At 41.5% G+C, this 26,601-nt stretch overlaps 1 protein-coding gene across 3 annotated transcripts in view; it reads left to right on the top strand.

The window, feature by feature from the left end:
* Positions 1-26,601, top strand: part of Ppp3ca (protein phosphatase 3 catalytic subunit alpha) — a 274,503-nt gene that overhangs the window by 203,337 nt on the left and 44,565 nt on the right. For all 3 annotated transcript variants that reach the window (XM_063281306.1, XM_006233363.5, NM_017041.2), the window contains exons 4-8: positions 6,620-6,731; positions 8,094-8,239; positions 11,643-11,782; positions 18,892-18,969; positions 21,321-21,415. In XM_063281306.1, coding sequence (XP_063137376.1) covers positions 6,620-6,731; positions 8,094-8,239; positions 11,643-11,782; positions 18,892-18,969; positions 21,321-21,415 — 571 coding nt within the window. The remainder of the gene's footprint in view (positions 1-6,619; positions 6,732-8,093; positions 8,240-11,642; positions 11,783-18,891; positions 18,970-21,320; positions 21,416-26,601) is intronic.

The raw sequence follows: 26,601 nt of genomic DNA on the forward strand, positions 1-26,601 counted from the left end.
TCTGTCTGTCTGTCTCTTATTTTATATATATATATGTATATATATAGATATAGATATAGATATAGATATATATGTATACACACACATAAGTATATACATATATGTGTGTCTAAATATTATAATATATGTATTTGTTTATATGTATGTATAAAGCTTTTATAAATGGACATTCACATATTTTAGGTTTTTTTTTTTTTTTTTTTTTTTTTTTACGGACAAACAGGTACACATGCACTGTGATTCAGACTGTAAAGAAATATAGAATATCTCCTTGCTCTCTAGAAATCTAAGTACAGACAAGGAAATATGATTATGAAAATCTAAATAGAACCAAACCCTGGGATGGGTGGCTGTCTTGGGTTCAGGGTTTTTTGTTTTTGTTTTTGTTTTTTCATGTTTTACTCTGATTTTCTCTCTGGGGATCAAAGCAGGACCTCACAAACACTAAAGAAGCCTTATAACACCAAGACACACCACCAGTTTGGTTTGCCAGCAAAATTTAAAGCTTTTGTATCTGTAGCCCCTAGCCATTTGAAATATTCTAAATGTCTACTAGTCAGAATCCGCTTAGAGCTTTATTTTTAAAAGCTTAAAAAGAGAAATCACCAACTTGCTCCTTAGAAGTTTTTTTTTAAGATCTTTAGTCATTCTAGATATTCGAAGTAACAAAGTTACAATATCTTGTCTACTATGTTAATTTTGAAATTTAAAACTTACGCAAAGGTTAAGATACCCAACTAAATGCTATACCATGTTGAATGTAGGTCTCACAGAACATTACAAAGTTCCGAGATGTGGTTGTCAAAAGTCCATCTTCAAAAATGGCTAAGTTAAACTGAGAGTACAGGCCCGGGACTTGTCGCATACACACAGAAAGGAAGGAATGTTCCATGTTTAATATGATCCATTTTGATCTGATTGTGACCTGTGAGTGTCTTGGCAGTAGCTGTGATGTGATCAGCATATTAATATAGAGCAAGTGTACACGCTTGTATATCAATGGTTCTCTACCTCAGGTTGCCATCCTTTGGGGGTCAAAGGACCTTTTTATAAGGGTTGCCTAAGACCATCTGCATATCAGATATTTGCATTATGATTCATAACGGTGACAGAGTTCCAGTACAGGTGTCACCAGAACATGCTATGTTAAGAGCATTGGGAAGGTTGAGAACCACTGGTGTATGTGAAATGCCCCTACTAAGAGTATTCCAGGGTCTGTCCTATGGAGCAAGTGTTGTCAATTGAGAAATGGTCACATTCTTTGCTCTCAGTTTTGGAAGGGTGCTGTAACTTCTTTTCATAGGACGTTGACACTAGGGGTTTAGGATGCCGTGGTTGTACCCTTTCCACGGTTCCAAACCCTGGGCACAGTGTGCGTGAAGAAACAAACCCGCACCGTAATCTAGAAGCTTATCTTCAATCCTATACATTCACAACTGTGCTCACATGGATATACATGCTCTCCTCTTATGACAGTTAATCATCAGATAGAAAATATTCTCTGTGAGTTATTATGAGACTGTTAGCTTAGGATATCTCTGCGGGGTCTGCTCTTTTCTGAAGGGAAATGGAGGAGGAGTGGATTGAGGGGAAAAAGAAGAGAGGGCTATGTGTGTGGGGAGGAGGGTGCTGAGAGGAGTAGAGACAGAGGAAACTGTGGTCTGGATGTATTGAAATAGAAAAAAATTAAAAGTAAATAATTAAAAAGGAGCGTAGTTTTCCGGTGTGTGTTACCCTACCAGGTTTCAAAGCATTTGGATCCATGTTTATAGCCCGGTGTTACACCACAGGTATTCTTCTAAGGTTGTCTTCTCAATGATGAGGGATGCCCACTTTTACTTCTGAACATATCAGCTTTGAAGAACAGATCCTAAAGGGTGTTACTGACTCCCGCTGCAAGCTCACAGACTGCTCCTGTATGCACTCCCCATCCTCCCCTCCAGTATCCCCAGTATCCCGACACTCTCTCTTTTGCCATTAGAAATCCTTCCCCACAGGAAGAGCCCGGAACAAGCCCGCTTGTGAGAAGCCATGAAAGATGTAATTTTGTTTCCAGCCGTAATTTGTCTTACAACAAGCCTTTCTCTTTCTGATGATTGCATTACCCTACCTAATCGCTTTGATCAAGGGTACGTGTATATTTAGGTTCACAGCTGGGTGTGTTTCTCTACAGACCCTCAGTGGCAAAGTCCAGAATCTGCAAACGGAGTCCTGCGCAGCTGTTTCTTTGAGCTTGCTCCCTTAGGCTCTTTGCAAGCACCCTCCAGTGCACTGCCCTGAGTTTGCAGGGAGCTGGCCTCTCTTGTTCTGCCTGCATCCAGAGCTCAGCCTGGGCCTCCAGCACGCTGAAGTGTGAAAAGTTGTTGTGTTTATTAGCTGTGAACTCGTGGACCAGAATGACCCACACACAGCAAGCCAGGCAGCATTCCATGCTGCTGCCTGAAAATAACAAGGACACCGTAGAACACATGACAGAGGTGACAAACAGGGCCACTGGTCCCGGGAGCTAGCGGTCTTGACAGTGTGCTGGTGTTCAACTGCCACTTCATGGCGCGCTTGTCAGACCAGACAAATGATGTCTTAGAGAAGTTACATTCCATATCTCAGGAGTTTGGAGCCCTTCCAAGCTCTGTTGTAGGGCGCACTTAGCCATCCACGACAAAGAAGCATCAGTTTGAATTATAAAGTTTTGAGGCATGGGGAGTTACCAGTTCAGGGAGCAAATCAGTATCCAGCTAAAACACTATTCTCCTTTTGACTCCCTTGCTTCTCTCATTCTGTTTTGCAATTCTTAAGAATTGTCCTGCGATTTGGCAAGAAGACTGCCCATCTAAAAGCCTAAATTACTGAGTAAATTATTACCCTGTTATTACGAGTGAACCAAGCTAAGAGGACGGTATCCTTAGTGCTGTGTGATTATGGATGAGTCGTAAGATAGAGAAAGCTACGTCTGTGACAGAAATCGACACAGACTTTCATATCGAGTAACTAACTGGAAGTCGTAAATACTTGTTTAGTTAACAGCAGCAATGACAGGATGACTGGAGCGACCTGTGCGTCTCATTTTCATCTTGCCATGCAGAGAGGTCCACGTCACGTGGTCCTTAGATTTCACGGACGCCCTCTGATTTCACAGACTCAGACACTGAGAAGTTGACTCACATCCACCACCCAATAACATAGACATGAACAGTCCTTTTCTGGGTGACATTGATTTCTCTTGCTTCATTTGGTTGTGATGATGTTTACAAGTCAGTGCTGGAAAATGAATCTGAGGTCATAATTTTGTTAACGATCTTCACCTTTTCAGAATGTTGGAACTTTGTGTGGCTTTTAAAACAGTTTGTGAGCACATCTGCACCGCGCTTGGCAGTCCTCTCCCTCCAGATGTTGAGGCTAAAGGCTGGCAGGATTTCACTCTCCAGTCCACCCTTGTCCTTTCATGTAATGTGCCATTTCTTCCTCACAGGCTGTGTTTGCGGTCTCATTTAGTGTTAGGAAGATAGTGTGTGCTTGCCAAGGGCGAGAAGGAAATGATATGTGAAAAAAATTACTCCCGTTTTAGAATACTTCGAGCTGGAAATTTGGAAATTTTAGTAATTTCCCTTCCTTTTTCTTTCCCGTTTCACTTCCTCTCCTTGTCTCTTTTTCTTGTTTAGTTTTCTTCCCCTCTCCCTTCTTTTTCCTCTCCTTCTGTTCGGCAGAAGTGGAGTTAATATATCCCAAGTGCCTTACTTTACAGCTATAAAGACGTTGTGTTTGCATCATTTTGAATCTGTACATATGAACACTTGGAACATTTAGCACAGAACATTTCTGAATATCTTTTAGGTTCAATTATCCAAAAATTATAGTAATTAAAACTGGAGCTACATAGTTAAAAAGCTGCAGGCCAATATCAGAATAAGATCTTTAACATCTGTCAAAAAGAGAATGTGGGTCTCAGATATGATTCCTCTAGTGTGGTAATTGAGTGTGCTAACCAAATGCAGTTCAGATTTTAGACGGAGAGATAATTGCTTTTTAAAAAAATAAATTGCTTTAGGAAAAAAATGAATCTAGAGATGTCAGGATTTTGGTTATATTTTTCAGAAAGTTATTTGACCAGGACCTATTCTAGGTCCATGTAACAGTTTCCATGTGGTCCATATATATAAATTTTCAGTTGCATGAGACATGCATCTAGTGTTATGCAAGTTATACTCAAACATTTAAAAATATCTGTATTAGATAGATTTTATGCATTCTCACCTGAAATGTTAGAAAAAAAAATCCTATCCCACCCAAGATAGGAAATCCAGCAGTGCCTGTGTTCTAGAATCTAAAGGCCCAAAACATACTTCTAATCTACACAGCTCACTGGGGAGAGGAACAAGAAAGGGAGTCCAGGACCCCCAGTCTTCAGGGTATTGACAGGAGTTTCAAGTTTAAATAGAGGAAAAACTGCAGGAGGGGCAGTGGTATCCAGCAGCAAGCAGTCCACAGTTTGAGAGAGATCTGGTTGACCATTCTATCAGGTCTGGCTCTGTAAGGTATTCCTGTTGCTTGCTCTGCGAGTCTCTGTTGCTTAAGAGAACAGCCCAGTTTCCATACGGAGGTGACCTCTGCTTGAAGGTGAGCTTATCAAACGTTAGGAAGTTGCAAAGGCCTGGTGTTCCTAGAAGCTAGTGTAACTGCAGGGTTAGGGCAATGGCTGAACCCAAGGGCATGGTAAAACCTGGCAGTAGGATGCCTCAATTACGGCTGTCACCTTTGTGCCGTCATCTGTGGAAGCAATTGAGTTAGGTTAGGTACTACTGCTCTTACACAGGCAGGAGGAATCATGCCTACGTGCAGAGCTGAACAGGGTTCAGACCTAAGGATGTAAGCGAAGCCAACAGTGCAAAATGCAGTCAGGCGTGCCAGACATCTGTCCTGTTTATAGTGAACTGATGAGGCACAGTGAGGCTACTGCTTTTAGCCTAGGCTGTTTCTAGAATAATCCTGTTAGCATACTATTTAAAGGGCCTTTATATAAGCAAAGTAGACATTCTAGCTTAAGCCAGCTTGCAAGTGCACATGTGCTCACACATCACCTGCATCAAGGGACAATCTTCAAACTTTTGAATCGGTAGCAATTGTCTCAGTGGCATTCATGGCGCTTAACACATTCCCTTCTCTGACACATGAGGCAAATGTGAATAACGCAGCCACCCTTTATTTAAACAAGTAAGGGCAGCGCTAAAATCGGATTCATAGCAAGGAATCATTAGTCTGCCTCGCTCATCACTGAGACGGCAGGGGGCTTTGCATGCACAGAGGATCATGCTGCTTCAAGGACCTCTTACGGAGGACCGTTGGTCAGCTCTTCAGATATGCTTGTATCTTAATCACATGAACCTTAGCTAATGACTATAATTAGAAATTAATCAAGGCAATGCATGCACACACACACACACACGCACGCACTCATATATTAGCTAATGCCAAGCTATTGTTTATTTCAATCACTATTTCATATTTGAAGATGACATATTGTTGGAACATTACAGTCATCCACACTTGTCTCCTTAATTAGTATTTTCTCGAACCCCTTGGGCCATATGTTTCAGCATCATTATTTCTACCCTTTGATAATGAGATTCTCAAAGAAGCTTACATGTAAATTTTCTTCACAGCAGATACGTTTGATAAAAACTTTCTCTTTAGGATTCTCCTCTCTGTGAGAGGACTGGCGAGTGAAGTGTACATTCCATGTCTGTCTTGGTAATCAGACTCTGATCTGTCCCATCGTCCTGTGCCGTCCCTGCCCCGGCTTCACACTGGGAACACAAACTTTGTGAAGAGGAGACCACACACTTGTTTCTTAACAAATCGTTTTCTGCTCTGTGTGGATTCTTAATGAATGCCGCTCGCAGATAATCTCAGTATTAATATTTGATTGTTTCCCTCTACCTCATCTCCTAAAAAGATTGTGTCGATGAAGAGTTATCCCAGACCTGGTCCATGTGTAGCTAGCCATCACGGTCAGTGTCCAGTTTGCTGATTTGAGAGTTTCAAGGTACACCGAGTGTATTCCCTGGTTATCAGTAGTGAAGATGGCGAGACACCTTGTCCTTCCATTGAATTATGTATTTCTACAAAATAAAAATTATCGATCTACTCTGTGTTACAAAGGCAGGGAAATAAAGCCGAAGAGACAGCAATGTGTCTCAGTGGGTGAAGACATTACTGCCATGCCTGACAGCCTGAGCCCCATACAAGTAACACACACGGTGGAAGCAGAGAAGCGATTCCAGCATGTTATTCACTGACCTCCACACGTGTGCACGCACGCGCACGCACGCGCGCACACACTCGTGCACACACACGCGTGCGCGCGCACACACACACACACACACACACACACACACACACACACACACACAAGTGTAACTGTTTAAAAATAAAGATTGACCAGAAGCCAAGAGACAGAGAGTTAGTGAAAGTGACAGCATTAAGTGCTATTCTGTTTGCTTCGAAGTATCCTCCCAGGCTTAGAATGGTGGCCATGATCATACACTGACTTCATGTTAACTGGTGAAATGCACAAGAGTAATGGAAGATGCTGATTTTACGTTTGTTTTTTTTTTTCCCCTAGTGTGTGCTGTATTTGTGGGCCTTGAAAATTCTTTACCCCAAAACACTGTTTTTACTTCGTGGAAACCATGAATGTAGGCACCTAACAGAGTATTTCACGTTTAAACAAGAATGTAAGTATGCCGAGGGGTTTTCCTTTAATGTCATATAGACTATGTTGTTGTCAGTGGTAAATAAAAACATAGTTGTGTTGTTATTCTCTGTGTAAAGGTCAAAAGCTTTAGGTGACATTATTTCATGTCATCTTTCTAAAAGAGGGCACGTTTAAGGATACATAATTTAGTAATGTATTTAGTAATCATATTTAGTGTTCGTTCCTCTCTCTAACTCTTCTGCGGTTCACTCCCATCCCCCCACCCTGATTGCATTGTTTATGTATTCCTAACTGTGGGGCCATCCAGTAGAACAGTCAGCCTACCATGGCGCTCACCCTTAAAGACGAGCTCACCCCTCCTGTAGAGGCCGTCAGCTGTCCACAGCGCCTCAGTTATTACAGAGCTCATGAGCCCATTCCTCATCTTTGCTAGAAGTGGGGCACAAAAACTGTAAGGGGCAGAAGTTGGAGAAGTTCAGAATTAACAGTACCTTCTGAACACGACAGGAGCCCTGTACCCATGAACTCACAGTGGCTGTGGTAGCCTGCACACTTGCAACAAGATCAAGCCAGAATGCAATTTTTAATGATAAGTGTTTATATCAAGTGACCTATTAATCTCAGCTAACGTTTCATGTATGTCGCAGAACAAAGCTAGTACTTAGCATAGTGACTCTAAACTTTTAATCTTAGTCTAGTCAAGAAAAGGATGTAGGTCCCCAATTGAACCTCTCTGTTTTGGAGCCCCGTGGATGTCAGCTGACTTCTAGACTATTAGGCAAAATGAAAACTGATGCCTTCCTCTAGGTACTTTAGGCTTTGTTTTCCTTTTGTCTGTTTTTCCCATTGCTTACTGAAACTTTAATTCTTCTTTTCTCTGTAATTTGGTTTTATATTCAGTGAAGCATAAAGACTTTCCTAAAATCATTAGCTGTGAGTCAGTATGGAGAAAGCAGAACTAACTCTATGAGGCAGAAAGGGCTTGAGAAAGTTTCGTGGTAGTTGTGTTTCTACAAAATCTTATGGGAACACCAACCAGCTTTACGGCCCTTTGTGTCACTTTGTGTGTGTGTGTGTGTGTGTGTGTGTGTGTGTGTGTGTGTGTGTGTGTGTGTTTGTGTGTGTGTATGTGTGTGTGCATGTTACATAATATATAAAAAGGTTTGCATTTATTAGACAAAAAAATATAAGTGACTGAAAGAAAAAACATTTTATGTTAAGGTTAATCTATGAGTCTTAGAAATCAGGTTGATTCTGTCTTAGAGGGGTCACATTCACATTATGCTGGCAAGAAAATATTAAAAAGAAACAAAGAGATTTCAATGAAATGGCCCTAGTTATAAAGGCATGAGAGTAAGTTTTTGCTTTTCACCCTCCAAAGGTAAAATAAAGTATTCAGAACGCGTTTATGACGCCTGTATGGATGCCTTCGACTGCCTTCCCCTGGCTGCGCTGATGAACCAACAATTCCTGTGTGTACACGGTGGTTTGTCTCCAGAGATTAACACTCTAGATGACATCAGAAAAGTAAGCTCTGTTATTTTCCAAGTCTACTCCTTCTCTGTCCTGCTATGATCACTAGCAGGTATTAATGGCCTTGCCTCTGTAAATGCTCGAATTCTATTCAATTAACATAATGAATACACTCACATCTCCAAGACTTGTATCCAATCCTTAGCTTAGGGATGGGGGCTTGGCTTCTCCCCTTGCCACATATCATTAAAAATATCTACATTTGATTTCTAAATCCTGGAGGCAAGTTCATTTCCCTTTTGTCAGAGAGTCCATCTGATATTCCTGATATGTTAGAAGGAGCGGCTTGGCCCTGGGAGAGAGTCGCTCAACTTGAGTTTTGAAGTGTACTTCCGGTTTTTGTTGGTGGTGTTCTTACAACATAAAATATTAAAGTCAACATGTAGCAATATGACTGTATTGGACAAATGGGTGAAAGGACGGTAGACATTTTCAGAAGCATACTCTTACGTGATGTTGACTGTCAGTCTTGCATCCTAGCATAAGGATACCTTGAGTGGAATAAGCAAGGGCACTCTTTTCATAAAACAGTGCACAAATGCAGCAATGCATAACGAGCATCATATTTTATGTCTTTATGTTTATAAGCCTTATAATTGCAGCCTGGAAGGAAAGATCTGAGAGAGTATCAAAAGAATCTCATCGTATATTATTTTTGGTACACAGATCCCCCTACAGACATCACAATAAACGCCTTTTATTCTGTTATCCTTACCCATACTAGTAGTTTTCTTAACGTGTGACATTTATGTGTATTAACATAGAACATGGGATAAATGTCACCATAAAGCTTTCAGGCTAAAAAGCTTTTCAGATACCTGAGAAAATGGCTTATACTTTTTCAAGCTAAGAAGGAAATATGGAAATGATTTTGATCTCCTTATACTGTACTTGCCAGTCATTTTAGAAAGAATAAGTGGCTTGAATTATTCTGAATTGCTGTGTTTCGACTATTAAAATTGACATTTTGCTGAGCTCTGCCTGAAATGTACATTCGATCTGGTATTTGTTTGAGCCAGGTAAAAGTAAACTCCAGCTTCAACCAAGTGGTCCTGTAACCTTGATATTAGTGAGTAGACAATACGTGGCTCACGTAAAAACTTACTTAAGATTCCTCATGTATAGAACTCAAATTCTGCCTAATGGGGGTGTGCATTACAAAACATCCTATGATGTCATCTGAATAATTGATACTTACGAGTTTTCTTGAGCTTCAATGTTTCTAATGCTGCCTCACAAACTTGTACTTTGAAAAGCATTTACAAGTTAATTATGTAAGCTGTCTTTAGTTAATATTAATTTAGTAAGTAGTATTTTCCACTGCGGTTAGTGAAGAGATCAAACAATCGCTCATCCTTATATACTCGTAATGCTGTAGCTGATCAGGACAGGGAACAGACAGCAATACAAGCAACCAAAATTGTTCTGTTAACAAATAGTGAGCATCAAGGGTTGGGGATTCAGCTCAGTGGTAGGTCGCTTACCTAGCAAGCACAAAGCCCTGGTTTCAGTCCTCAGTTCCTGAAAAAAAAAAAAAAGACAAAATAACAAATGGTAGGCACAACAGACGTGTGTAGGTTGTACCTGCAGTCATGGCCTTAAAGGAAAGACACAAAGTGTATCCAGCATCCTCCTAACAGGGGGGAAGTGATAAAAATCCACTCTTTAACTGTTTATTGTTTCTGGGAGGGGGTAAAAATAGAAGGTATGTAGCCATTGACGTATTTTATTAAAAGAGTAGAGAGACAGACGGACAGACACCCGAACTTTAAAACAAATAATTTCCATGACTTACTATTTGTCTAATAATTGTTATTAGTAGAACTGACAGCACTGAGGCACTAATCTATCAAATCATGAATTTATTTCTATAAGTATCTATTACAATGAAATTAGTGTTTGTCTTGATTTCAGGAAGACAAATATTCATGTCCGGTGCAACTGACATGAAGGTATAACTTTCCCTCTCAGGGATAGGAGCAATTATATATTCTTTCTTTTTTTATTGAAAAGTAATTGTATGGGGTTTTTTGTTTTTTTGTTTTTTTTTTTTTTGGTTTTTTGTTTTTGTTTTGTTTGTTTGTTTGTTTGTTTGTTTGCTTAAAAAACTCAAACAAGGGACTAAAGAGATTTCCATGGCAGAGTCAAATCCCAGCAGCCATGTCAGGTGACTCAGTCACCTGTAATTCCAGCTCCAGAGGATGTGTGATACTCTTTTCCAACCTCAGTAGGCACCTGCACTCGAATGCTCAAACCACTGCACAGATACATAGAAAACACAAGGAAGCTTTTTTATATTTTATTTTTTAATTTTTATTTTAAGAATATTGATGTTTTGTCTTCATTTATGCCTGTATAAGGGTGCCAGGTCCCTGGAGCACAAGTTACCAACAGCTGTGAGCTGTCATGTGGGAACTAGAAATTGAACCTGGGTCCTCTGGGAGAGCAGCCAGCACTTTCCTGCTGAGGCATCTCTCTAACCCCAACACCATTAATTTCTAAAATAAATCGTTAAAAGCCAAACAAAAGCACATTAAATAAACCTCAGGTTCTTCTCTATGTTAATGCCATCCTGTGTGTGGGCACCATTACCCTTCCTTCTCTTGTGTGACGCAGACAGCAGCGATATTTGCCCAGAGTCTAAAGCGTAATAGCAAGATAAGGACAAAGTAGTTTATAACTGGAAATCAAATTTCACTTGAGGATTCCATAGGAATGGTAAAGCATGGAACTGTGACCAGACAAGTGGCTGGACAAATCCCGAGTTACTTTCTATCATACTCTTGTGTGTGCCAGGACCTCAAGTACTTCTGCTAGAAGCATAGGTAGCTTCTAAGGAATGAGTATCAATAATGGCACAAAGCACGAGGCTCCTCTTAAAGTAAAAGCTACCTGTTCTCAGAATCATCCTGTCAGATACAATAAAATCAAATCAGATCACAGTGAAGGCCTATCCAGATTTTTAATGGCCTTCTCAACAGGCAGAGTCTCAAAATGGCGGTTCTCTGCAGGCAATATGCAGAGTCTCAAGATCAAGCTTCTCCTTCACAAAGGGGATGGGATTAGAGTTAAATCATGATAGTGACTGTGTCATTCGGGTGAGAAAGTTAAGGGAATGATTTAAAGAAAATGGGCAAAATGAAAACAAGAAAGTGTAAGAAATAAAGAGGTGAGAGAAGCAGAGCGGGAGACAAGGGGAGATACTAAGGGGGTTCCTCATGAAAGAGAGGAAGAGGAAGCCAGAAAGATGAGAGGAGGGGAAGAGGTGGGGAAGGGAAGAGAGTTAGATGACATTTCTCCCCACCTGAGGTGGTCATCGCTCAGAGCTGGACTGTGTGTTCTGAATTCTAAGTGTCCAAAGATGAGTATTTTGTTCTCTGTCTTCTATTTTTCTTAGTTAGACCGATTCAAAGAACCACCTGCTTATGGGCCTATGTGTGACATCTTGTGGTCAGACCCCCTGGAGGACTTTGGAAATGAGAAGACTCAGGAACATTTCACTCACAACACAGTCAGGGGTTGTTCGTACTTCTACAGGTGAGGACCCTGCCTCCTGGAGTGCCTGCCTTACAGTATTGGAGTTTAAAACGTGATTCCTGAATTAATAGATGTACTGTATGTACGCCTGCATGTAAATGCACCCATATATAATTTTTGTGAACAGTAAGAAAGGGATGAAAGAGCTGGTACTGAGAGAGGGGATGGCTGCGATTGATAAAATGTACTAGAAATTGTCTCTATTGCATGAACTGTGGGAGCTTCATTACTAAGCAAGCCTTTTTTTCATCCATGAATGGACTCGTGCTCTACCAGTTCTTATAACTACATCAGAAAACTAACTTCTCCTTGCTTGACTAAGTCAGACTCAGTTCATTCTTACATAGTTTCAAGGGCTTGGGGCTTCCTGGAGGGGTGAGAACCCTCAGTTATAGAGTTCCCAGGTAACCCAGCAGATACACCCTTAGCCCTTTGATAAGCCACAATGAAAACGTCTTGATAAAGCTTTTACATTTGCAAATTTAAGAACTTAATTTAATAAAGGAATCCAGAGCATTCTTTGGGATTCTATGTGTCTGGACTACTTTCCTGATGGGACACCTCACTTTTAACTGCTGCATCTGATGCTCCTGAGGTCATCTGGTCCCATTGTATGGGATGCAGTGGTGAGAATGTTGGTAGAAGGAAATCGATTGTGAACATAATTGGGAATTTTAAATTCTAGAACACATGCTGGGTCTTGTTTTATTCTCTCTTTCATCTTCAAAAGTAACCCTGATGTTTCATAGGAATAATGGTCATTTCCACCAAGCAGTTTGTACCAACAACGGTGTACAGCAAACTCATTCACACACCTCTGGTGTCTACACTAAGCTGGTAACACCCTCTGTGTAACTGGCTACTCTATAGTGGAACACTTTGTTTTACACATTAAATTTTACTATGCATGCAAAGTTTCCTTTTTCTTTCACTTGCAGGTATGATTGGGGAATTAGTTTTGAACATGAAGTCATACTTTCTGTAAGCCATCGTGCTGAGAATGTCTTTTGTTTCACACATCAGTAGTGAAGCTTATTCTGAATTGAAGTGTAAGGTTACTGATTATCTGATATTTTGAAAGCTGAGATGCCAAGACCTATGAGTGTATGGGGGATAAAATGCTCTATAATTCTGTAAAGCTTAAAGCTTCTTTTGGATAATTACTCAACTTAGGGGGAACACTTTGTGAAGATGTCTGTCCTTGTAGTAAAAAGTTGTTTGAAGTAGATTATCGCCAACTGTTAAATCTTTCAAATCGGTGTTAAGTGTCCCAATTATGTAGGTCTCTAGGTTACCTCTTGTGTTTCACTCAAATAATACCATACAGAATCCAAACAGGACTTTAATGTTGCATCATGTTGCATTTGCCCGCAGTACAGCACTCTGTTCTCAGTCTTCTAGGTCATCTATTCAGGAAAATCTCACTCTGAATGAAGTCTCTGTAAGCTTCCAGACTTGTGTAATGTTTTTGTTTTGTGTCTTAGTGACTTGTCTATGGCTATGCTAAGACAGCATGACCAAAGCTACTTATAGGGAAAAAAAGATATTGGCGCTTACAGTTTCAGAGGATAAGCCTGTAACCATTATGATAGAGAGAATGTGAGTGAGTAGGCATGGCCCTGGAGAAGAAGCTGAGAGTTTACATGCTTTGGCCATAACCATGAGACAGAGAGAGCTAACTGGGAATATTGTGGTCTTTTGAAACCTCAAAGCCCACCCCTCATGCAGCACTTCCCTCAGCAAAGCCACACCTCCTAATCCTTATCAAAGAGTTCCATCAACTGGGGGCCAACTATTCAAATAGTTCCTATGGGAGCCATTCTCATTCAAAACGACACTTTCTGTGAACATAGACAAAGACATTAAATATTACCTATTAATATTAGTTAAGTACATTCTCATGCTTTGACTCTTCTGATCATGTGAGGTTCTTCACAGATGTTGGTCTTTAGTCTTGACAAATAACAATACCATGCAGCTCAATGCCACAGCTTGTAACATTGACTGTTGACAGAGAATTTATAGTCCTCAAAGGGAAAGAAGAACATCTTATTTGTACAGAGTTTTTTTTATATGTTTTCTTTAACATCAAAATTTGTCTTGAAAGTATCACAGATTTTTTTACTGTTTTAAAGTTCATCTAGACAAATACAAGTGAGCATAAAATTAATCAAGGAACTTAATGGTCATATCCTCTTGGCAGTTATTTCAATCTATAATTTTATTTTGCATGTCTCCATATAATCTGTGTGACATTTAATTGGGGCTATTGTTTAAATAACACATATTCATACAGAAAAAGAAAGCCCTACACACACACACACACACACACACACACACACACACACACACACACACAGAGAGAGAGAGAGAGAGAGAGAGAGAGAATTGAGAAAGAAATCTAAAAAACTTTAGATACATCCAAATGTTTTTCCTAGTTTTTTAATTATGTTCCTGATAATGCCATGCATATGTCTAAGGCATTCTGGTTACTTTCTCACATTAACTCTTTTAACTTCCTCCTACTCCTGTCATCCCACACACCTGTCCCTTTCCGGATTCATGGCTGTTGACATTGTCGGATGACTCATTTGGTTTAATCAGTGTCATACTCATGACCTCCTAATCGGGACAAAGTAATTCATTGAAACAAAGAAGTTCTTAAAACTTGCCCCCTCCCCAGGATTTCCATTAACTTCATAATCACAGACCATAGCTTGAACCTTCAAATACCCGAACTGGTCACATAGGTAACCTAGATACTGGATGCCGCCCAGCTTTAGAGTGGAGATTAGGACCATGACATATGGGAGAGAAAATCCTCATAGAAAACTCTTGGTACAATTTGGGTGTTCCGTTACCAGTTCATATCTGCATAAAATGAATCATGGCAGCACTGTCTTCTGGATTTTTCTGTTTTTCAGTGTCTTAGTTAGTTAGGACATTCCAACGTTGCTGTGGGGATCTAGTCTTGAGGTACACTGATGTGATTATTCCTGTGCCTATGGTTCTGCCTACAGCACACTTGAATTGCACAGGGTCAGCCCCCAACTCTTCAGTACTCTAAAGCTTCTCTGGTTCCAACCCTCCCCCCATTCTCCTATTTGTTTTACCCTGTTCGCTTCTAAAGTACTAGACAGGCTCTGCCTTTCCCCCTAATCCCCCCAGGTCTTCTTCCTAAATAACCCTCCGATCTGAAATCAGTTATCCATTTCATTATCTGCTAAAGGTGAACATTCATCTAGGCCATTTCTTGTCTTTATGTCCAGTAGAAATGAATACATAAGGATACCAAAGGACAAGCATACACATTGTTCGTTGTGTCAATAATCATATCCAAGAAATGGAGATAGTTCAAACACTGACTTAGTAGAATAATGCACTCTACTCTGTCATGATGTACAGATAAATGTAGATAACATCTTTAAAGTTAGATGCATAATCAGTCTCTGTGTGTACAGTAATTATTTATAACTCTTGTATGCATCAACTATATCAAATGAAATTTATCTAAACAAAACCACATGTGCCAACATGGATAAATAGTATAAATATGATGATGAGCACAAGGTCATCAATGGTCATACAATGAAATGAACTCAGCCTACAGGAAAACTCATCTCTAACATTGAAAGCGAAGGTGGCAGTCAGAGGAAGTTCTGGGTCTTTAAGAATTAGTGACAAAGGTGCCTTCTCTGTGATAGGACACCATCTTCTGATCTGTGATCGTTTTTAGATAGTTATTTAACTTCAATAAAATGTTAGCCTTTGTGTTAGGGATGTAGTTCAGTGGCGCGGCACTTGTCTGGCATACGATAAGGACCTGGGGTTGATCCCCAGCAGTACAAAGTAAGAGTTTGCTAAAGTAACAACTACTTGCTACTTTTCGAGATGCAAGCGAGGACTGGGTTCTGCAGAAGCTCTGCAGAATTGAAGCCTCGGCATCTAAATTCCTTAGAGGACCCTGGGGCAAAGGAGAAACATAAAATGACTTAGGAAAGAAGTCTTACTGAAGCCCCAGGGCGCCCCAGGGTTGAGTACCTATAACTAGGCCCAAGCAGCAGAGGAGTGGAGCATCTGGACAAGCTGGAAAGGGTAAGAACAGGAGGAGAATGAGGAGGACGATGAGGAGGAGGAGGAGGAGGAGGAGGAGGAGGAGGAAGAGGAGAAGAAGGAGAAGGAGAAAGAAGAGGAGGGGGAGGAGGAAGAGGAGGAGGAGGAGAAGGAGGAGGAGGAGGAGGAGGAAGAGGAGAAGGAGAAGGAGAAAGAAGAGGAGGGGGAGGAAGAGGAGAAGAAGGAGGAGAATGAGGAGGAGGAGGAAGAGGAGGAGAAGGAGGAGAATGAGGAGGAGGAGGAAGAGGAGGAGAATGAGGAGAATGAGGAGGAGGAGGAAGAGGAGGAGGAGGAAGAGGAGGAGAAGGAGGAGAATGAGGAGGAGGAGGAAGAGGAGGAGAATGAGGAGAATGAGGAGGAGGAGGAAGAGGAGGAGGAGGAAGAGGAGGAGAAGGAGGAGAATGAGGAGGAGGAGGAAGAGGAGGAGAATGAGGAGAATGAGGAGGAGGAGGAAGAGGAGGAGAAGAAGGAGAAAGAGAAAGAAGAGGAGGGGGAGGAGGAAGAGGAGAAGAAGGAGGAGAATGAGGAGGAGGAGGAGGAAGAGGAGGAGGAGGAGAAGGAGGAGGAGGAAGAGGAGGGGGAGGAGGAGGAGGAGGAGGAGGAAGAGGTAGTTGCATCTTCCTGTCTATACCATGCAGGGCCCGCTCTGCTGGGCTGAAGCAACCAGGAAGACCAGCGCCATCTACATCCCCCTCCACTCACTCTGCTTGACTGTCCTTGTCCTGTCTCTCTCAGTGACTGCACATGAGCTCCAGAAAGTTGCCAAGCACTCAGGAGAGTGGAGAAATCAGTGGGTCCCCTCTGCTGGAATTTCCTGTCGCTGAAGGGCAGATCTGTAATCCTCCTTCATATCACAATATGCTAAGTGTCAGGAAGGTCCGAGGTGCACACTGTAAAGCCAGTGATTTTGTAGGCTTAGGGGTGAGGTGGGCCTCCCTAGAGGGTTCTTATGGGGTCTTTTACCTCATTGTGGAAGAACTGGCCTTATGAAGAGGCAAAAGCATACTAGGAAAGTATATACAAAGGCTTATGCATGCAAACACATTGTAGTGATACCTGCAGGCAACATCTGGATTAAAAAGTCTAAGGTATTTAATTCAAAGTCTAAGGTATATTTGATCTGTTAGAAAGATATAAATAAGGAGACACACAGATCGAACCTAACTTTTCTACAGTTGCTCACATGTTCTCTTCAGCCTTCTGCGCGAGCCCCCTCTGTACAGAGCATTCACCCTCTGCTGTCTACTGATCCACATCAATCTCCATGGAATCTCATGCAAGATCATGGTCTCAGTGTTCCTTTGTGACCTACAGACTGGGGGCAGGGATGGGAACTTGCTGCCTCACCCTATAATGTCTATATAACTTATCTGTGCTGTATTTTATTGCGCTGTAGATTTGTGACTTTTTTATCATATTGAATGCGTCTATCTGACTTATTAAAGCCTCCGTGGTAGAAGTGACACATCGCGTTTGCCATGCCACCCTACTTACTCAGCATGGCCTGCCTTCCAGCAAAGGGAGCAAGCCATCCCCTTGTCCTACATTTCCATCCCTCTGTGGAATCAGCGAAGCCAGAGCACTGATTCAAAGTACACGCATGCATGTGTGTGCCCATGAACTGAAACTCTTCACGGTTTGTAAAACAAACACTTTTGCCAAAGAACTAAATCCTTCTTACAATCTATATTCGTTACTTCTCCCCGCTGTGTCAAAGTGCCGAAAAAGCAGTTTGAGGAAGGAAGAAGGGTGCATCCCGCCATGGTGCAGAGGTTAGGTTGGCCACAGCAGCAGCTGTTGGTCACATTATATCTGCTTTGCAGTCAGAAAGCAGAGAGAGAGAGAGAGAAAGAGAGAGAGACAGAGAGAGAGACAGAGAGAGAGACAGAGAGAGAGACAGAGAGAGAGACAGAGAGAGAGACAGAGAGAGAGACAGAGAGAGAGACAGAGAGAGACAGAGACACAGAGACAGAGACACAGAGAGACAGAGACAGAGAGAGAGACAGAGACAGAGAGACAGACAGACACACACACAGAGAGACAGAGACAGAGAGAGAGAGAGACAGAGAGAGACAGACACAGAGAGACAGAGACACAGAGAGAGATAGACAGAGAGAGACAGAGACACAGAGAGAGACAGAGAGAGAATATGAATATATATATATATATATATATATATATATATGTATATATGCTGGTACTCAGCTCACTTTCTCATGCCTGGGTCCTCACCCAAGGAATGTGCTATGGTAGATCTGCCCACTTGGATGAGCCTAGTGTTAAAATCTCCCACACAGATATACCCAGAGGTTTGTCTCCTAGGTGTAGCTAGTACCTGCCAAGTTGACCATCACTGCTAACCATCACAGAGTTCATATCTCTACCTATGTGCCATCGTAGACATATTTGTTTTCCTGGTGATTGGAGAATTTGCAAATATGTAGCATAGCCCCCATGTTTGTCCCATATACTAAATTGTTTCTCCAAAGTAGCTATTTTAAATTTATTAATATATCTGTGTGCATGTTTTAGGTTTTAGTAAATATTTGTAGTTTACTGACAAAATATTGTTTTTCCTGACCTCAATTTCAATTGTCTAAAGTTAATTGGTTTTAAATTTATTTCAAGACATCCTAGAGCAAAGGCATAGCAGTTTTAAACAGCATCTTTCAGTTTACATTTGTAATCTGGGTTTCAGGTATAATAAAGTTTCGCAGCTTTCTTTTTAATTTTCCTTATTACTCTGGGTGTGTGATGATGGACGTGTGTAAAAGCAGGTGTGCACACCAAGGTACACGTGTTGGAAGTCAGAGCACACCTTTCAGAGGTGGCATTGTCCCTTCCATATGTGTGAGCCTCTGAGAGGAACCTGTCCTCAGAAGCAGGGAACTTGTGCCCTGGGTGCTCTGTGGTTGGGCAACATCTGGATGCCTATGTGAACTACCGTGACTCCTGAAGACTTCCTAACCACCTCTCCCCTTTTCTCTGTCTGGCAGTTACCCGGCTGTATGTGACTTCCTGCAGCACAATAATTTGTTGTCCATACTCCGAGCCCACGAAGCCCAGGACGCAGGGTGAGCATTACTGAGGGATTATCAACGATAACCATTTTGTCAGGTGTTCTTGTGCTAGCGTAGACAGTGCAGACTCGCTGTGACCAGGCATATACCCAGGAGGAACTACTTTTAAAACAGGCTTCTAGATTGGCAGGAAGTGCATAACTGCTGATACCTACTTTTACATTTATGTTTACAAATGTAAGTTAAGTTCATAACATATGTTAGGCATATGAACCTCTTACCTCCCCCTTACTTCTTCCAATTTTAGCAATTACTATAATGCCCAGGAGATAAACCATCATCAGCTACTTCTTGGTCTCAGTTCACAATGGTAATGAGCATCACTAATATTTAAAAGATATAATAATTTGTAGAGTTTTATAAGGGTTACATGCAGACATTTACTAAATGAAAGAAAGCAAAATAGATATTCTATCAAATAATTCTCCAGAATTAATTTTGTATTTGGTGAACTCTTAAAACCTATTTTTGAGAGTCTGGAAAACTAAGAAATGTCAAGTGTTTTCCTTAAAGAGTTTTGAACCTGAGTGAGAGGAAGAGGAAGGGAGATTCATCTTAGCTCTTGAGGTCTGATCTCCTTCCCTGACAGGCTTCGTGGAGAGGCCTTTGATTGCCTTACAAAAAGAATAAACTTGTCCTTTGGATTTTGAATTTTCTGAAAAGTAAGAGCACTCCTTTTTAAAATCTGTGTGCTGACCTGGGATATTTGTGCCTTTGAATGGTGGCCCATTAAAATGCATGTCCCTGAAACATGACACAAACTCAGTTCTCCTGAGCTGTGACTTAGCCTGTAGGAGCTGAGCTGGCATTGTACAGTCAGTGTGCTGTCGCTGCTCATTGAAGTAACCTGTTTGTTCATGCACATTGTCAGGGTCGTTCGCACTTCTCGGGGTGGCAGTGCCCTGTCATTTTGGGTGTCTTTTGCATCAGGGTAGATATCGAGAACAGAAGTTTCTTAACCACATTACATACAGGAGATGGTTTCCTTAACCAGCCATTGTCAATTAGCATCAAATATTTTTTGTTTAAAATGAGGAAATTGGGAACATATGTAATTTTGTTTGTTTGTTTGTTTGTTGTTCCCTTTGGTGAAGGGTAGGAATACCTGTGCCTTGACCCGCTACTCTTAAATCATGAATCCCACTGCTCCCATACAGAGTCTGCAATTTCTATTGTCACATTGCTTTTGAAGAAAGTTTTCTTTTTCCTATGGGAAGGGAAAGGCCTGTCTTACTCCCACTATGGCAACCCCTGCCTCTGCCCCAATAAAAGCATAATTCCATAAACAAAATACATCTGAAATAGCTTAAAAGGTTTTTAATAGAGTGTTTCTTTTGGGAAAAACCAGTGTGTATCTCCAGAAAGAAAAAAAAATCAAAATCTGCTCAAAATTAAACCTTTAAAGTGGCTGTCTGTATAAAGGTACAATTTGGGAATACTTTTAGAACTCAGTTACATTAAGATACCAGAAAATAAACAAACAAAACAAAACAAAACAAACAACAAGAAAGCAAGCCGAAGAAATGATAAGGTTTTGTTGTAGAAGAATGCTTCTAAACTGATATTCCTAAATTTGTAAGACAGAAATCATGAAGTGTATTTTCCTGGTGATAAAAGAAGAGCCCCCACCTTTAGCTCTTTTTCGGTAGATAATTACAGTGTTATATTATGAATTATTTTTATCCTGATACAGGAAAAGTAGCAGGGTGGCCTCTCATGAATGTTCATTACCGATTGATTAATTCTCACCCTGGTGAGACAATAATCTTTGCTGTGCAGACACCAGCAGGGCCTGGTAATAAATAAAGTTCGAAAATAGAAAGTCTCAGTAAAATTCATGGTTTTAATGAGACATTCTTTGAAGAGGAAAAGAAAAAAGAAAACCACCGTGCCTTAGGAAATCACTAGCCAAAGGTTCATATGTAACCTTATTCAGAATAGTTTACAGAATGCCTGACCTGGGCATAGTGCTTCCTCTCCCTGTCCCCTTCACCTGACTCAATTGGCCACTCTATGAAAACCAGAGTGGTCGTGGCAGCCTCTGCCTTTCGTGTTGCACACCTGAAAATGAACTAGAACTCCCCTGAGTTCCGCCCATCCCCGCCGAGGTTTGCCAAGTTTCAAAGATAGACCCATTTGGAAACCACATGTGTGATTCTAGATTAACATTCTCGTCTCTTCTGAAATAGATCGATGCCTATGTTCAAAAGACTTAGAGACGTTTTATTTAACGCGTGTCGTTGGATCTTCTTTGAGAGAAAGAATGTAACTAACTCCCTGATGGCAGGGGTGTACGTTGGTGTCCACGCGCAGCTCGCTTATGACCTTGTGTTTGTTGTCTGTAGGTACCGCATGTACAGGAAAAGCCAAACAACTGGCTTCCCGTCTCTAATTACGATCTTCTCGGCACCAAATTACTTAGATGTGTACAATAATAAAGGTAAGTGAGACTCCTTGGTGATGTCTTAAGTAGCGTGCACCTCCGGGCTTAAACTGATTCTGACTTGAGCGTTAACATTTTAAACTCGTCTACTTTTTGTCGATTCCTTATATACTTATGGAAATGGGTTCAAATATTGGGAGCTGAAATCCATACCCTGATACTTTCAAAATATTTTCTGCATTTCGTTTAATGGATAGTAGAGACGCTCTCTCTTCTAAGTGGAGGGAGCTGTACATTATGCTCCTTTACAAAAGCTAAATTTGTCTACTTAACAAGGGATTGTGTATGTTCAGCAAAGGCCTGTCTATCAAAAAGGAAGTCACAGCTTTAAATTCCAATTCTATTTATTGAACCCCTACCATGAGTCGCTTTCTGAGCTGACCAAGTGCAGGGTCAACTCCTTAAAAAGAATCTTCCTCTATGAAAGTGAGTGCCTGTAGCCAGTTGTCTCTCACAGACTCGCCCACCCGGCATGTCCTGAATTGCGATACTCCCCACAGCGTGCACCTTCGTTTATGAAATGCTCTACCTGCTCTCCGCAACAGGGAAGCCAGAGGGCATCATGTCCTTCTATAAGGAAAGGACAGATGAAGGGATTGGGACCTTCCTTTCTCCAGAAAGTCATCCTGGTCCAAACACGACATATTCTACCTGTTTCAGAGCAGATGATAACGTGTGGAGAAAGGATTAAGTCTAGTAGCCATTGGTCTGAGGATGACAGAGGTCATGTCTCTGAGCGTGCGTTTTAGAAATTAAGACAAAGAGAAGTCAGTCAAATAATACATGATATGAGGTGAGGTTCAGACAGGGTGGGGGGAAGGGAACCTTGTTCCTGAAACTGGAACAAGCATCTTTGAAAGCGGAATTCAAACAATCCCTGTTCTTCAGCTAATGTGATCGACGTCCTCTTACAGAACACGTGGTCCAAGCCTTGGCCCTGACAGCACCCAGAAGCTGGAGGAGGCCACCTCCCCCAATAGGACAATTGAATAAATAATAGTGAAAAGCAGGGAAAGGGGCTTCACTTCAGTGAGCCCATACTGGGGACAGGGACAGAGAAGTCTACTGACCCTGCCCTTCCAAGTGCACCTTTAGGGTCCTGACATGGAATTGAGATAAGAAGTATATCGGCCCTGAAGCTGTCCTGGTCACGCTGTGCTTCAGTCATCATTGCCATCTGGCTCTAGCTGCTCTACCAAGGTGATCTGACAGTTGTCAGCGCTAAGTGGATTCTCTTTCCGGGACACATGTGTCCCCTCTGGCTGGCACCAATTTATTCTTCTCCCAGCATAAGAGTTCTGGGGAAATTCAGTAGCATAATAGCTCAAACGTGGGGCATAAGTGCATCTTTGGAATATTTTCCTTCCTGTCAGGACAGTTATGCTCTTGCTCGGAGCCTGGAGCCCACAAAACCCTATAAAGGTCTTGGCCTCCATTATTCCCAGGTGTCTGTGGATTACTCGACTGTTTGTGCATTTACTGGCCTTATACATTCCACTCTGTGTGCTTGGCTCTTCCTCCTGCTCAGAGCCAAACCGTGATCCCAGTAACGTCTCATGCTACCAGGAAGCGTGCCCCCTTATGCTTCTCTCTGCATACCTCTTTTACCTGCAGTGAGTGGATTCTACGCTCAGACCTTCCTCTCAGCCCAGCGAGTGAAGAAGGCTAAATGGCATGCGCTATAGCCACGTGATCTTGTGTAAGACCACACTGACTGTGATGGCCTGAAGCTAAGGAGCATAGACATCCATGGGCATACAGCACCCATATCATAGGTGGTTCCCAGCAAAGATGTGCTGTCCTCAGAGAGGCAAGAACGCCCAATACAACAGAGCATATTGTCTGTATGCTGTGTGCTCAGAGGCAGTCCATAAAGCAAGAGGCTGGGTAGTCACTAATGACATCAACCGAGGGGATCCACAGGAAATGCATTTGACAAGAAGTAATTTTCTGAATGGAAAAAGCCTTGTTTAAAATATTGATCTGGGCATAAAAGAGTGCTCAAATTTTATAGAAAAGATATAAAAAGTAAAGGCTGATAAATTTTTTTAAGCAACAAACTTATTTTGGATTAAACTAATAAGAGCTAATCGTTTGGATTAGTTAAGTGAAGCTTTTCAGTGTTTCCCAGGGCAATGAACTGGCCACCATGCTCCTGTAATCTACCTTAAGTGTATGAATTTACGAATTGTGCCAGAGCATTTCATTCAGTGTTCTACTAAGCCTAAGGAGCAGTGGGTGGCACACACTTGTCTCTAATCTCAGCACTTGGGACGGGGAGGCATTCTGATCAAGAGAGTAAGGCCATCATTAGCTAGCAATTTCCAGCCTAACCTGGGCTCCATGATGTCATATGGCAACAAAACAATAGACAAAAACACCAAGGAACAAAATGCCTTCGCTAAATGCTTTCTGGATAGATGGTGGCTGGCAAATAGCGTGGATTATTGACAATTAAATAAAACCCAAACTATTAAAATGAAGGCAACTCCATGCCATTCCATAATGTCCTTAGACACTTCCCACTCTCCTGTGTAGCATTGTTTCTTCGTGCAGATAGCGGCTTCTCACACTCTGGCTATGTTGCCTCTTTGTGCACAGTTCCAATGTGACAAGTCAGGGACTTGAGCACAGAACGAGGTGCTCCACCATCTTTGAGATTTCTGTGGACCTTAGCTCTGATCTTTTGCTGTGGGTAAGCCATGGTCCTTCAGGAAGAAGATAGAACTGTTTGCATTCAGGGAACCTTTTCATAAAGTAGAATTTCTCTCAAGAGAACAGAGAGACTAAAAGAAAAAAAAAAGGTATTCTTCAGTAGGAACATAATGTCAAAAGACTTTTGTGTCAGATTTCTGAAGCACTTTAAAGCTATTATGCTAGCAGCTTATACAGTACATGGGGGTGGGAGTCCATTATTCACGGCTGCAGTGCAGATTGTTGATTTGAATAAAACTGATGTTAACTAGAAATTTAAAAAGTCATGCAATAAAACTGAGTTGCAAGGCTCTCCACCACGTAGTCAAGGGAAGAGTAAGAGTGAGAATTCTGTCAGTTAATCTCTATGATGAGACGATGACCACAAAGAACATTAGTTCTACGATAGTAAATGGAGCACCTGCAAAGTAAGGCAATTTTAGGACTGATGCTAGCTGTGATCAGAAGTGTGTTTGACATGCAGTCATTCCCATTAGTATCTTCCTCTTGCCTGCAGTGGATCAGCGGCATTTGGAAAGTTGGTGGGACTAAACATCTTACCCTTTGTGGCCCCCTCAAAGGGTAACCACGCCATTAACCAAGCCATTGCCTGTCCTTTCCCGTCTGCCTTATCAGTTACTTTCTCATGACCCGCAACCCTGAATCCTTTCTCCCCGCACTCTGACAGCTCTTGTGAGATGCTAGGGCAAAAGGTGGACGGACACTTAGGTCACAGTTATCCCATCCTTCGAGAAGCTCATTTATATTTACTCCTCTATAAAGTGAAGGAGAAAATGATCTTCTGTAAATAATGAATGGAGCTGTGCATCACGAGAGGTCCGTCACTGGTGTGTGTTTCCTGTTATTAGCCGCCACGTGTTAGTGCACAGCTTCTCAGGAGCTGTCACGAAATTAGTCCATCTGTCCCTTTACAGTCTCACCACATATTGCTTAGAATACTCAAAGGATCTCCTTCCTTCTTTATAACCTGCAAAAGCAAACTTGAGCAGTCTTTCAGCTTACTGCCCTGAACAAATTTCAAGTTTGCATCTGGCCACATACCTCTTCCCTATCCATTTCAGTAGAGTAAATGAACCCATAAGGACACAACATTTCCACCTCTCCTTCTATTTATTCAGCTCTGTTCCACGTAGGTCGACATTGGAAGCCCGTTGTTAAGTAGGGTCATTTCAGACACATATTCACTGGCAATCTATGTAAACGTCTCATGTGTGGGAAACTCATAAATTAGAAAATGACACATTAGGACATAAAATCTAATATTCCCACTGCTGGTTTAATCAGTTAATTGTGTGTATGTGTGTGTGAATACAAATATGTGCTTGCTGTAGGATACATGTGGCTGTCAGATGAAGGCTTTCAGGAATCACTTGTCTCCTGTCATTGACCTGAGCATTGAACTCTCATCATCAAGACCCTGTGTCAGCACCCCTGCCTGCTAAGCCATCTCACCAGCATCTCCTCTGCATTTTAAACAATTGATCCATGTAGAACTCTTGTGTCTTTGCTGAAACAGTGCTCCCCCGTTTGTAAAAACCACCATTACCTAATGACTGTGGTCAGTAAGGTAATTACAAGCCTCCAGCAAAGAAATAGCACAAGTGAGATACACTCGCTTTGCATTGTTCGTTGCTGATACAGTTACTGAATTTCATTTTTCAAGATTATATAAAATGAAGTATTATGAAAGTACAGTAAAGAAACATAATGCATTGTAAGCTAATGTAGCAATTTCTTAAAGTATTTTTAAACCGTATTTTATTTTAAGTATATGGGTGTCCTGCCTGTATACATATGCCCTATATACATGCAGTACCCAAGAGAGACGAGAGAGGACATCAGATCCCCTGGAACTGGAAGGACAGGTGGTTGGGAGCAGCCATGTGGGTGCCGAGACTCCAAGGAGGTCCTCTGGAGTCACCAGTGCTCTTAACCACTAAGCTATCTCTCCAGACCCTTAACAATTTTTATAATATCCTGAAAGAGTAATAATTATAAAGTGTATTAATAATCCATTAGTTACATAGAGTGAGCCTGAGAGGTTTCTTAGGGATAGCTACACTAGCCATTTTACCCAAATCTTGTTTTCTGTTTTGTACTGATTTAAAATTTTATTTTATTTATTTTTAATTTTTTGAGTTGCCATGCCTCTTCTCCATCATGATGAATCCTGAATCTTTCACACAGATCCACTGCAGAGTGTTCTGGGACAACAGGGGATGTACGCTAACACACTAAATGCATTTATAATTAATCCAGCGATTGTTTGGATTATTACATTGAATCTACCAATCTAGGAATGGCCACACAGCATTTAACACAGAAGAAAGACATAACAATATAGAATCAGTGAGGGGTTGGTATTGCCGACCCCAAGAGCTTCTTGACCTTTCCCCAAGACCGTGTTACTCAGCTGGTGAGGCTTTGCTTCCTTGGAGAATGGTGTTGCCGGTAGGTAGGTATGTGGC

This window comes from Rattus norvegicus, chromosome 2, assembly GCF_036323735.1.
Source record: "Rattus norvegicus strain BN/NHsdMcwi chromosome 2, GRCr8, whole genome shotgun sequence".
Classification (NCBI taxonomy): Eukaryota; Metazoa; Chordata; class Mammalia; order Rodentia; family Muridae; genus Rattus; species Rattus norvegicus.